Source organism: Artibeus jamaicensis, unplaced genomic scaffold (genome assembly GCF_021234435.1).
Source record: "Artibeus jamaicensis isolate MK-2021 breed Jamaican fruit bat unplaced genomic scaffold, CSHL_Jam_final contig_851, whole genome shotgun sequence".
Taxonomy (NCBI): domain Eukaryota; kingdom Metazoa; phylum Chordata; class Mammalia; order Chiroptera; family Phyllostomidae; genus Artibeus; species Artibeus jamaicensis.
The window spans coordinates 14,513,085-14,527,237 of record NW_026521986.1 but is presented as its reverse complement, the minus strand read 5'-3'; the positions used below and the strand labels follow the sequence as shown (position 1 = coordinate 14,527,237).

The window sequence follows — 14,153 nt, the reverse complement described above, 5'->3', positions numbered from 1 at the left end:
GATGCTGCCTCATCCTCCAACCCAGCCTCCTCCCAGCTACCCTGTCACCTGGGGGTCCCCATCACCTGGGATGAGGAGTGGGCTCCGGCACAAGGTGTGCAAAGCGCCCCACCAACCAGCCCTCGTCTTCTTGTTCGACTTCCATCCGGGCTGCTCCTCGCCAACTCCCTACCCTCCCCCGCACCGCCTGCCGTGAGACCCTGAGTGATTCGTGCTGAGGACTCTGTCTTCTATCATCCGCACAGTTCAGTACTCATGCCTGGAACACTCGAGAGCTTAATAAAATGTTTTTTGAATGAATACATTCACATCTGAATGTATCTGAAAAAACACATCTGAATAAAGAGTTTTCATAAAAAAATGCCACTAAAAACTTTAATGGGCTAAGTAGTTGAAATTGTGGACAAGATGATTTTCCAGAAAATACTATTTCTATTTTTAATACTTATCTTCTAAAATAGCAGAATTTAAAATCAGCTTTCCTTATTTAGTAGATGGTCATTTAGCAGTTGCTCAAGAAAGGAATGTAAAAATATATCAGTTTGTGTGATTGAATTAAAGCAATGTTCAGAGGAATGTTTATAGCTTTAAATATAATAAAAAACAAGGATAAATAAGAATAAATAAGTATCCAACTCAAGAAACGGGGAAGAAATAAAATAAAGCTAAAAAAAGCAGAAGAAAGAAGGATAAAACAAGAAAAAACCAACTAGAAAACAACAAACCAATAGAATGAATATATATATCCAAAATTATCTTATCAAAGAAAGGGAGGGGGAAAAAATATTCATTAAGACAATCAGATACATGGGAGGAAAAAAGGGAGAAAAACGTAAACACAAACCAGGAATTGAAAATGATGAAATAATCTCAGATAAGGGGAAATCGAAAGCATTTAAAGCGACTGCCAGACACAAAGTCGTTTCTAATGAGGCTGATCTGACGCTTTCACGCCCCAACTGCAGAGAGAAAAGCAGAGCTCCTACCACTTCCTGTTCGGATGCCCTCCCCTCACTGGAGAGCCGTGGACACTACATCGCTTGCCTCCATGAGTAAGAAACTTTTGTTCATAATACAGATAGGAAAAAAAGGAAACAGCTGGTAAACATATGTGCCAAAGCCTATTTAAGCCATTATAACATGTCATTAATTGTCAGAAAATAAGCAACAAAAGGCCAAATTTTCCAAATTCCAAATTAAAGAATTACTTGTTCTGAGAAGGGACCTAATAACATATAAGTGAGCTTTTCAATAACCAAGTTCATTTTGGTAACATTAAATTTTATGCCAAAACTTACTTTTTCTAATTCAATTAGAAATCACTTATGTATTATCGAAAGCCTTTTAAAGGCCAAAGTAACAATATTTCCAAGTGTAGTCACACCTCGGTACTCATCGGCTTCAGAACTCATCAAACCCTGTACTCGTAGCATTTTGAAGAGAAAAAATGTCTCAGCACTCAGTGCTTGCGCATGACTTGTCACACTTGCTAGAACTTGTACGAGTCACGACACCACCCTCACAAAAGGAAATTCGTCACCATCCGTATTCGTCGTAAGCTCCAGAACAAATTAACGATAAGTACTGAGGTCCCACTCTGTATGGCACTTAGACTTTACAAAGAGGTTTTTACACACTGTTTACACCATGATGCTGTTTTAGTTTTTCCCTCTGACAACAAGTAAAGACCCTGAGGCTGAGATAAGCTGAATTGAGTTTTCCAATCACACAGATAGTCAGTGACAGAAGGCGGGTCTGCAGATGGCTAATTCCACTCAACTCCCACCACTCCGCCCAGCTTATTATGCACTACCGCACCTCCCTCAGCACTGTGCTGAGCCCTGGCCACCCTATCACCAAGCCTCTAAAAGTTAAGCCTGACATCTAACGGCAAGTTCAGATCCCCATGAAGAGGAGTCTGATGGACTTTTAACTCACTGGCACTGAAGTCCTTCTTAGATGAGACAGAAGGACGGATGAGAGATGACTTTCCAGTTCGAATACAATCAGTTTAGATTCCCACAAGATCAGGATCCTGTCATTTTGCAAGGTCTGCAACCCGTTGAGCAACAGAAGTTGAAAGTATATAAATACCAATATTAGCTATGCTTTTTTCTGCGGTTGCAAAAAAAAAAGTTTTAATGTCCTGGTACTTCTAGCTTCTCATTTATAAACTGGATCCATAGTCCAGTCAATTACCCAATGAAAAAAGTGGAGCAGATCACGGACCCTTCTCCCTTCCCCATACCCCTCTGACATTTCAAAATGCCTCGCCATTCTATTACGGTGATGATATTCTACTCCCTCTTCCCATCATCCCATCACTAACATTTAACTATCCAACTCCCTTCAGTTCTCAACACTGCCCTCAAAGGATTCTCTGCTTCCTGTTTCACATAGGCCTCCTCACCTACTCCCTTCAAACTATTTGGGATTTGAAAAAGAAAATTACATTCTCCCACACTGGGGTGAGAAAGCTAAGGCTCTCCTTCACTTTTGGCCCTAAATTCCATACAGAGAAGTAGGGCACCACCAGGGAGCAGTGTGTTGCCTGCACTGAGTATGTCCTTAAAGTAATTTTCAACTTCACTTTTTTCTATACTTAGTATCATTACAGAGTTGTCACCCTGTAAGGCATTTGACACAAGAGATAAGGCGAACATAACCATGGGGTTAAGTTATAATCACTTCTTTGAAAGACTTCGATGCCATTTTGCTTTAAGGAAAAGGAGAAGATATGGCTTCTGCTTCCAGTTAAATACCACGGGGATCATCAGCGAGAAGGGCAGAAGAACCCCAAAGTTTTTGAAAGTTTCATCTAACCTCACTGTGTTGTAAACTTGTTATCATTTATCTAACTCAAAGCTAAAATCCAGCTTGCCAGATGACCTTATTAGGTCATTTCTTTCAGCGTCAGTTTTCCCCATCTGTAAAAGGGGAGAATGACATATGCTGGATAAGGTTGTGCTGAAATGCTTCATCCATACAACATCCTGAGATCATGAGGTAAAAGACAGTACAGTAAAAAAGAAAAGAGAGAGAAAGAAAAGTAAAAGGTAATCCTATGGCATTCTGGTAAGAATTTTATAAGACTAGAATTCACTAGAAAATTTTACCAGGAAAAGAAGTTATTGTTAAAGATCCTTTAAAAATACGTTTATAGCTGATCATTCAAGGCCATTCATCCACGAAATAAGTACATCGGAGTCCACAGCAGACTTAACTTTGTAAGACCTGTAACAGAAACTCATCTCTCGAGCTGAAGAGGAGCACTTTCATTCTTTGGCTGGAAACCAGCTACGATACTCATTCAACAGGCGATAGTACATGGAAATTAGCAGAGACGGGGAAGAAAGGCCAGAGCACCCTGTTGCTGATCTGTCTTGGGCCTGCAGGGCCCGCTGGCACCCGAGCTGTCCGTACCTGCTGGGTGAGGAGACTGATATGAGTGGAGGGCGCGTACTGCCTCGCCGCCTGCTTCTCCGCCAGCCGCTGGAGCTCGGCCGTCACCATACTCTGGTTGTACCGCCTGCTGTACGAAACATCTTCTCCTTCCTTCTGCATTTTGGCTACTCCTGCATGCTGCTTGTTTGGATGACCTGAACCTGCTAAAAAAAAAAAAAAAAAGAAAGAAAGAGAAAAGTTTTCTCTCACATTAAAAAAAAAAGTCTGGAAAAACTTAGCATGATGACAGAGAAATCTCAGCCAGATTACTTTATTGAATCCTAGGATCTCTGATAACATAAAGAACAACAAACTATCTTCCAATGTTAACAAAAATAAAAAGAAATTCTTACTATAGCCTAAAAACTCTTCCTACTGCCAAATTGTTACATGCATTTATTAACGTGTTTTTCTTACTATGAGAGCTTCACACACACACACAAATTTCATCCTGTGTAGTGGAAAATAACCAACCCTAGAATCTACTAATTGAACAATGACGTAGCCTTGAAACTCATCAAAACTCCCGTTCTCCTTGGCTGTGACTGTACTTCTCAGCAGTCTGAGGCACCCACTGTCAAATCACCCACAACCCTTCTACCGAAGCTCTGATATCAGAGTTCCATGGTTTTTGAGCACTGAAATTCTAGCAAAACAGAAATTGTTTGACATAAAATCAAGGTTCGTATTTTTTCTGTGCTAAAAGTCATTTTATTGAAAACACTTAAAAAAATCCAAGAAAGAGGAAACACTATAATGTGTTTCCTTCCTGTCTTATTAATGCTGCTATAACTGCAATCATTCTGTATGTTCAACTTGATGACATGACTTTAAACAATCTAAACTTCTTCCTGTTTATTATGTGTCACAAAATAGTATTTATAACAGATGAATAAGTTCTAAAGCATATTATAATAAACACCTGTAAACTCATTTCCCAACTTAAGAGCCACATGACCAAATAATGTGCATGAGACAATGTAAAGACAACCAACAGAATGGGAGAAAATCCTTCTAAAACATGTCACTGACAAGGTACTTGTATCTAGAATGTATACAAAGAACATTTACAACTCAACAATAAAAAGACAAATATCCTAATTTAAAAATGGGCAAAGGATCAGAATAAACATTTACCCAAAGAAGATACGCAGATAACCAATAAGCACATGCAAAGGTGCTCAACATCACTAATCGCTAGGGAAATGCAAATGATAACCACAAAAATGAGACACTAGTTCACATCCCTTGGGAAGGGTAACAAAAAATATAGATCATAATAAGTGTTGGCAAGGATGTGGAAAAATGGGAACCTTCACATACTGCTAGTGGTAAAACAGTATAATCACTTTGGAAAACAGTTGGGAAGTTCCTGAAAAAGAGGAACTATAAAGTAACCATATTATCCCTTCTCTAAAAAGAAATAAAATCTTAAAAAAAGAAAGAACAATGCAATGTGTCCCTTTACCTTCCAAAAGAGAAGGTGAAGGGAAAGATGCCATTCTCTTTTTACTGGGGCTGGGAGGAGCTGACGCTGCAGACTGCCTTTCGTTTTCACACTCACCTGCCTTTGCTGAAGAGGGACGAGCCAGTTTCTGGCTATAGATGTGCGCGGCACTTTGGAAGGAGGAAAAGGGGCCAATGGTGTAACTGCCTGACCGACAGCGTGGCAGACCAGCAGGACTGGGTGCGTTCTGCGTCCCAGAGTGTATGGAGGGCCCAGTACTGTCAGGGACTCTGTTCAGTAAAATTGCTGGCTGGTGAGGCATGCTGGGGATGGCGGGAGGAATCTGAGATAAAGAAGAATGGTGGCCAGGCCCTGGGGAGAGGTCAGAGGTTGTAATAACAGATGACAAATGGGTGTTGGGAATCTTCTGGGGAAGAGTGGCAGCAGGACCGGAAAGAACAGCAGCGGAAGAATTGGCATAGACTAATTTAACCTCTTTTTCTGCTGAAGTGGTAAATCCTATGAAAAAAACAAAACAAAACAAAAAAAAACCACATCATTTTAAGAAACACTGACATATAATCACAATAAAGCATGAAGTAAACATTTTTAAACATCAAAATAATCTTAAGAAACAAATCATGAAAAACACAGACTTTAAATGAGTATTCATTACAAATTTAATGAATTTTGCCTACGGAGACAATCTGGCAGCAGAAATAGTTTATTTTTAGTCCTTTTTCAAAGCTGAAGTTGGTACTAAGCCCACTGACCAGAGCCGGAGTTTTACAAATGTTAAGGCATCAGACAAAGTTGCTGGTAGGGGCAGAAAACACTCTTCTCTCTGCTTCTCACCCTTCTAGAAAAGGGATCAGGATTTCTAAACATTAAAGTGAGAAATTCCCTGGAAGGAAAACAGGTTATCAGGAGATAAGGAGAAATTCTCACGGAAAAGGAAGAACAATGAAAAAGAACTTCTTAGGGTAATGTCTCCTGCTCTAGAACCATTTAATATCTGAGGACATTTTCTTTCTCTCTTAAGGATTTATCAGTGAGCGGCAAGACTACACAGTTCGAAGTCACTCACGAGATAATTTATCAGAGTGAATTTCTGGTGCCTGTTGCAGTTTGGGCTGCTTTATTTTCACTTCTTCCATCGTCTCCGGGTGATCTGAAATAGAAGATAAAGACTGATCTTATGCTGTCTCACTAATCAACTGCTAGGGTACCACCTCACATAATTTTGTTTCCAAAATATAACACAACTAGTAATCAATCGCAGGAACCATTGCTGAACCCAGCACACCTTCCGAGGATGGCCAGACCCACTGCCCTGTTGAGTGGGCATCCACCCAAATGATTCCCAACTATCCCCAAACCCAGCTCCTGCTAACTGAACCAGGGAAAGACATTTAAGTCCAGGGCAGCCATCCATGGGCTGCCAACAAGCTAGGACATGCCTAGAAAAGAAAAGAAGTAAGGGCAATCCAATGCCTCTGCCAATAATTCAGACTATGGGAATAAGAGACCAAGCTGGTTGGCTGTCCCCACTGGAGCCAAGAAGTCATAATGTGTATGGAGCAGAGCAACTATCAAGAGGTAGAAAGAACAGCCCCAATATTTGCTGTCATGACACCTAGAGATTACAATTCAATAGCTCTTATCTTTAAGGAAACTCCTTGGTTTTACTTCAGTAAGCTGAGTGCGTTTATTTGAGATAGTTTGATTAGTATATTCAACAACAGAATTACTCTAATAAAACAACAACAAAAAAACAAATTAGGTTTTTTTTTCTACCACAGAATTCTGAAAAATGACAGCCAGAACTAATCATATACTTAGGAGACTATTCCATAATCTTTCTCAAGGGCTAGGCTCATAGAGAAACTAAGAAAGACCATTTCACAGATGACCTTTCAGAATGAAAGAATGAGGACACAGGAATTCTCTTCTCTCGGTCACTGTCAGCCCTGGTCACAGTGCCATTGTGTTCTCATGTAGGAAATGAGTCTGGGTACTATCAAATGTCATAATGTCATTTCCCCAGTTGAGGTGTTCCTTTTGCCCCTCCAGTTATCCTTTGCGAGGTATAGACAGATACCAATCTCCTTAACACATGAACCCTGGAATTTCCAAGGACCCATTTATACAAATAGGAGCTGCCAGTTCATTCTGCTGGGGCTTCCGCATTCCTACCAGGGAAGAAGTTATATCCTGAATCCCAACCGAGGCCCTCATCTACCTGGGTTAACACAGGGTCCACTACCCCAACCTTACCACAAGAACTTCTCAACGTCCCTTCCCCAGCTCTCCCCCAATCCTCTTCCTGCTCACTTCATACCTCCTCCTATCACAGAGTCCGACACACAATGTCTCCTATCAGTGTCCAACACACAACTCCTCCTCCTATCACACCATCCAACACACAACACCTCCTCCTATCACAGCGTCTGACACGCAAAGCCTCCTCCTATCACACAGCGTCTGATACGCAAAGCCTCTTCCTATCACAGCGACTGACACACAACAGGTGCTCAGTAGAAGAGAAATGTTTAGGATCCAATCAACAGATGAAGGAACCAGCTTCAAGACGTAGATTCTAAGTTATAAAAGCTCAAGGAGATGACCAAACTCAGAAGGACTTCTAGTAATGGAGAAAGTCAATTACACAGGGAGCTAAATACACGTTTGTGGAGTAGCCTCCGAACCTAAACAGTTTCAAAACATTAACACCATTTTGGGAGGAAACAAACTCCCATTTTAGAAAGTCAATTATCCTACCTATTTCCATATTAGACCATGATGGCCCTAGGAGAAGGAAAAAGTCTCCATCTTTGAATCTGGCGTTTAGCTCCTTAACAAAATTAGGTTATTAATTACCTATGTCTTTCACTTCCATCTAGATTTTAAATGAATCTCACATAGAAAGCACAGAGCTGTGTTTATAACACATTATCGCTGCTGTTTTTTGATATATGACTCTAGATACCTTGGTCTACATCAATCCAAAATCCCCAGTCGCAGTGTCCCCAGCCTTGAGAACTTTCAGAAACGTGTGGAAACATTCTGGGTTATCACGCTGACTGAAGAAAATTAACAATTTAGGGAACGGGACCAAGGATATTCAACAGCCACTAGGTATGAAACAGTCCTGCAAAACAAAGAATCATCCTGCCCCAAATGCCACTGCTGAGGAGCTAGAGGAAGCAAAAAGTTTAACGTAAGTGAAATCTCATCAGGAGAGGCAGAAGGACGAAGGGAGAGCAGGAGATGTGAGGCGGGTGGGCTCAGGTTCCCACCCATCCCACAGCAGGGCGAAGGGCGCCTCTAAGCAAGGGAGCCTCTTTCAGCTTCTGTTTTCTCATCCGTAAAGAATGTTGTAACGGCACCTATACAAAGTGATTTTTGGAGGTAAAAAAATAAGGTCATGTCCAGCAGATAGTACTATAAGTCCTCACTAAATGTTGGCTATTAATTTGTCTTGAAAAGCTCTCTGTTGTTAATCATCACTAAAAAAAAAAAAAAATCAGACCATGTCCCTCTTCTGCCTTTAGTACAAAGATGTAAAGCCTCCTTGTCCCCTTCCTCGACACGGTTAAGATTCCACCACCTTGGAAGCTACTAGGGCTCAGCCAGCACGTTATTTACTTGGCTGTTGTCTGCATCTCATTTTTTCGCTTGTTCTTATTTTTCATTAATTAACCAACATACTTACCACCCTTTGCCCCGCTATCGGAATAATTGTTGCTGTTTTTAGCAGTCTTTGAGTGAGTCCCCAGGAAGACACTTGCAGACTTGTTTTTTTGGGTATAAAAAGTCAACACTTCCTCCAGCTCAGCCTCACTGAAATGAGGAGAGAAAGCATAGTCAGAACAGGAAGCTGCTCTGGAAAATCTTTCTACCAGATTTTATTAAGGAAATGGAGTAAGCTGAAGAATGGGAAAATGAAAAGCACAAGCTGAAACCCCCTATTAGTAGATGGTTAAATACAATAGAAGTAAAGTGATCTAAACACTTAAAGTATGACCAGACTTGATTCATTCTATAGTGAATTTTCTAGATCTGCACTGTCCAGTATGGTAGCCACTAGTTATATGTGGCTATTAAAAATTTAAAGAAATTAAAATTAAGTAAATTTAAAGACCCTTTTCCTCACTTACATGAGCCACGCTCCAAGTAATCAGCAGCTATAACACAGAAAGTTCCATTGTCAGCCATGTTCTAGGCAGGGTCAACACACTGCGGACTGCAGGCCAAACCTGGCCAGCAGCCTGGTTTTGTATGGCTCCCAGCTAAGAATGGCTTTTGTATTTTTAAAGAATATGCTATAAAGCCCTAGCTGGTGTGGCTCAGGGGATTGACCACTGGCCTACAAACCAAAGGGTCACTGGGTTAGATTCCCAGTCAGGGCACAGGCCTGGGTTGCAGGCTGGGTCCCCAGTAGGGGGCACGCAAAGGCAACTGCATATTGATGTTTCTCTCCCTCTTTTTCTCCCTCCCTTTCCCTCTCTCTAAAAATAAATAAATAAAACCTTATAAAGAAAGAACATGCTATGAAGACTACATGCAGCCCACAGTCTGAGTATTTCTTACAGTCTGCCCACCTCACTTCCAGGTAATGGAAGTACAACTGCTCATGGAGCCACTTGCCCTTTTGTCCATGTCGGCAAAAAGGAGACCCACCGGTGCAACCACGGAGGAGCTCCCTGACCATCTGCACCATAAAGAAGAATGAACTAGATGGTCTCTCAGTCACTTCAAGAACTGAAATTATATGCGCTTTATGAGTATCCGCAAAATGGAAAGTATAAGGAGGCAGATGAAGGCCCGTAAGATTCTCCTAGTACACATACCACACGTGGACTTGGTAACATCCAGAGCAGCCTCTCAGTGGCTTTTTGCATTTTTTCTCCTGGAGCTATTTCTCCTGGCTATGTTCCAGGTAAAATGAACACAATATTCCTACATTGTTACAAAGAAACTATACCCCATCTTCATTATACCCCATTATCATGCTGTAATGATAACCTAGAAAACAGCATCTGTGTGTTTCAGGGCGAACCCCGAGGTCTCCAAAGTAGCAAAGTGCCACAAGATAAGGACCTCAAGTGACTACCGTTGGCCTAAAGCTGAGGCTGCAAACAGGCAACTGCCTCTGCCCGTCAGTGTTTTACTTGGCCCTTCACACTAAAGGGAAAGGCTAAGTTCGGTCCAAATACAAGCTGCTGTATGTCCCGTCTTACCCTCCTGCTTTATGTTTCCCTGCCTGACTCCTGCAGGGCTTCAAACTCCCCAGCCCTGACAAAGGCATGCGTGCACCCCCAAACGCAGTAAAAGAACAGATGCTACCACCTCCTCCCAACTATCGACATTTACCCCACAACCTGTAGTAAATATACTTTATCTTCAAATCTATGTCCAAGTTATGAGTGTATATAATTCATTTTTAGTCCCATGTTAGGCCTGGAAGGAGAAGACACATCACATTTTCAAAAGTTGCTTTTTCTTTTCAAAAAATATTTTAGGGATTTTTAAGATCCCTAAAAGGAACTAGAAAGTAGTCTTTTTACTATAAAAGAACCAGTTTCTGAATAATTTAGTCTTTTTTCTTTTCTATAGATATTTTTATAATGTTGATGTGAGAAACGCCTTCTTGCTTTGTTTCTATACCTGCTTTATCGATCCTATTGCTCGAGACCCAGGAATGTCAATGAAGTGACTACGTAACTGTAAACCGCTGGAAAGCGATGTGCCGTCTGCTGTGTGTTTAAGCACATGACACTGAGGCTACGGCTGGTCTACGCGAGGCACTGAGCACAGATCATACTGTGTTGGTGACTGGCAAACCACCACCCGACTCAACTTCACAAATCAACCAAGAATTGATTTTTCTTCGTTAAGAAATTATTTATTTTTAGAGAGAAGGGAAGGGGGGAATAAAGGGAGAGAAACATTGACATGTGAGGGAAACGTCAAAACCTCCTCTCACACACCCACAACTGGGGACCTGGCCTGCAACCCAGGCATGTGCCCTAGACTGGGAATCGAACTGGCAACCCTTGGTTTATAGGTCAGCACCCACTCCACTGAGCCACACCAGCCATGACAAAAGTTCACTTTTCTACTGCTTTTCTCCCCCACTGTGAGTGTGATGGTTAAAAATTAATGGATGGGTTCTCCTTTACTTTTGTGGTTTTTATAAGTCTGTTTTAGACAAAGGCTTTTAAGTACAAATCACACCCAATTTAAAATCAAATAACCTTTGTTACCCCTCCCTTTGGAAACATACTGTAAATGGACAAAATGGCCTTCTGATTTATGTCAAGATAGCCAAATGCTGAAATTTTCAATCCCGAAAGGCTAACCCTAAGCATGATGGATTCGTTCTATTTTATATAAATTAGGCGTAACCCTCACAGTGCTGAGAAATGGCCAATTCCTCAACCCACTTACTATAGGCAAAATTTGGTCATCTCTCTGCTTCAGTAGGCCAGGGACAAGTTCAGATGCAGTCAACACTAGAAGCCTCTAACTTCGACTTTCCAAAGGGCACTCTCGGCACTTCGAGTGATGTGTACTTTGAAGGCCGTCTAGAAACACAGCCCAGATGCCCAGCAGCAGTGTTTTGATAACTGAAACCATGACAACGGCAACATAACTGGCCGAGACGTGAAGAGGCCAAGCCTAAGAAACTCTTTTTTTCCCTCCTAAGAGTGATTTTACTCACACCCACATGTGAGAAACAAGGGAATACTGGGAATTCAATGGGACGGTGTGGAAGATGGGAGAACATAGTTTTTATTCTTCAAGAATGTCTTCTACCTTGCTTGTTTGATGAACTTCTGAAAATTTTCCACGTTCACCCCATCTTCCTCTTCTTCCTCAAGTTTCTTCTTTGATTTCTTTTCAGCCATTTGTTCTGTTTCCTACCCAGACCCCAACCCCCACAGAAAAACAAGATAAAACTGACTCCTGATACATGCATACATCATCATCTGGTTTCACAGCCTTAGGTTAACTATCTTAGGAGTAAAGAGATTTAATTCTTCCCTATACTTCTACCACCTATAAATCTGATATATTGTTTTCTGCCATTATTTCATTAAACACCGTGAAATTCCCAAATAAAAGTTTCAGAATTTTTATCACGTTTTTGCTTTGTACCCACACCGCCCACTGAGAAAAGGGCTTTTTATAGTATTTTAGTAATGTCTGTGGTCACATTTGCAACTTGAACAATATGACAACAGACTGTATTTTGTTAAATTAGGGAGAAGACACATTTTCAAAGATCTCCTATACCAGCACCCAAAGTGAATAAATTCATCCCTGATAGAAGACACACCAAAGTTCTTGACAGATCTGGAATAAATTGTGGCTATGGATTTGGTTGTGCTAATGTTCTACTAACCATTTCATGCATCTTTTAAAAAGTCATTTAAATTTCCAGGCCTTGGCTTTCTCTTCTGCAAAATCATACATTTTATAAGCCAAAAAAAAAAAATTTCTAAACCATTCTGAGACCCTTGGATAAAAGATGCTTTGCAAAATACTTGAACCAAATAGTGTATTTCCTGGGCTTCATTGCAAAATGATGTCACTGGTTAAAATGCTCTAGAGAACAAAACATTCTTCTCTCAGGAAAGAAGGTTGCCATTATATTAAATCTACAGTTCAAATGAGCTCTCCAGTAACCAGTTCACCACTGACTATAGGCGCAACGACAGCAGCGGGAAAACACGCAGCCCAGGGGCCATCTCAGGCACCATGGTGCTGAACATGCCTTTTGGTAAGACTCAGCTGTGGCCGCTGGGGCTTTCAGAAGTAACAACTTAGTGGCATTTCAGCCCAGCTGGGTCCAGTTCCCTGTGACAGTCATGCAGAGGGGATGATGACGTTAGATGACGTAAGGGAAAAGAAGTCAGACGAGGGCCTCTGCACCCAGGGGGACAGAGGTGCTAGCCTGGTTCTGACCATGTGTGACAGTCTGAAGCAAAGACTAACAGAGGGACCACCGACCTTGTTGTACACAATGATAAAGTCACCTAGTTGGTGGGCCAGGATTCTTCTGCGTTCCAGAAGTGCCAGCTGTCGACTGGGCAGCACCATCCTCAGTGAGTTCTGGAGGTTACTTGACGCTCGCTTGAGGAAACGAACCACTAGCTCCTATAGATTAAGAGCCATTGGGGAAAAAAGCGGAGATGGTGCTGAGCAACAGGAGACAAATCACACAACAGAGATGTGAGAAGGTGCAAACTATGCATCTCAACAAGTAAGATTCAGAAGAAACAGGTGAGGGGTAAGAAGGATACAGGAAGACAAGGAACAGAAGAAACGCATTCTCTTCCCTCGTAAGCTGGCAATCAGAAAGTCAGTAACTATGCAACAAAGTAACAGCTGTAAAACTGTCATGATTGGTATGCGAATAGTACTACAATAATGTGAGTGCAGATTTCACTTCCAACAGGGTGATGGGAGAAAGCTATTCAGGGAAGTAGCACTCAAATATAAAAAATGGAAACAAAAACCATGCGAGCAGTTGAAATATCAAAGGTAAGAGAGCAGAGAAAGGATATAGAAATAGTCATGGTTATGGATAAGAGGAAGAAAAATCAGAAAAATCAAAAAACAAAAACCATGAACAACACCCCCACACACATACACAATCCTGGCAGAAACATCAGAAATGTAGAAAGAACTCCAAGAGAAAATAGTGTCACAGAAGTTGAGGGATGAAAGGGTCCCATGTCCAAAGCTTCCAAGATGTTAGAGCTGGAAAGGACCATGACCAAGATAAGGCCCTGGGTCCGGGCAATAGGAGATAATTTCAATACAATACTTTTAATAGAGAAAAAAATAGAAGCAGTTAAGAGTTGTGTGGGTAATGAAGAACACAGGCAAAGAGTAGAAACTACTGACTTAAAAAAAGTGTACTGACAAAGGGAAAGAAAGTACTGCTGCTGTGCTTGAAGGGTGATGTTTTTTTCTTTCCCAGGGGTAAGGGAGCCTTTGGAATTAAGGACTGCCGAGCAGGGCACAGTGGGAGGTCGCTAAGGGGAAGAATGGATACATCCCACTTGAGACAGGACAAAGGATTTTGAAATTTGAATACACACCAATCAGGTCATTCATAACACCATAAACTCTTCAAAGGAAGATTTTGCAAAGCCACAGGTCTTAAATATAGTTGTTCCCTCCCTCCTCTGTCAAACACAGTAAAATTGGCTTAAGATGACAGATGCTGGGACCCTATTGATGTGCT

The 14,153-nt window shown here is 41.4% G+C and overlaps 1 protein-coding gene across 7 annotated transcripts in view; it reads right to left on the bottom strand.

Annotated features, from left to right (window-relative positions):
- The window catches only part of TTLL5 (tubulin tyrosine ligase like 5), a 259,197-nt gene that overhangs the window by 149,631 nt on the left and 95,413 nt on the right, over window positions 1-14,153 (bottom strand). For 6 of the 7 annotated variants that reach the window (XM_037145212.2, XM_037145215.2, XM_037145217.2 and 3 more), the window contains 6 exons: window positions 12,911-13,057; window positions 11,714-11,817; window positions 8,607-8,734; window positions 5,979-6,062; window positions 5,009-5,410; window positions 3,424-3,608 (listed from right to left, as the gene is read on the bottom strand). In XM_037145212.2, coding sequence (XP_037001107.2) covers window positions 3,424-3,608; window positions 5,009-5,410; window positions 5,979-6,062; window positions 8,607-8,734; window positions 11,714-11,817; window positions 12,911-13,057 — 1,050 coding nt within the window. The remainder of the gene's footprint in view (window positions 1-3,423; window positions 3,609-5,008; window positions 5,411-5,978; window positions 6,063-8,606; window positions 8,735-11,713; window positions 11,818-12,910; window positions 13,058-14,153) is intronic. The other variant, XM_037145214.2, reaches the window with a different exon arrangement.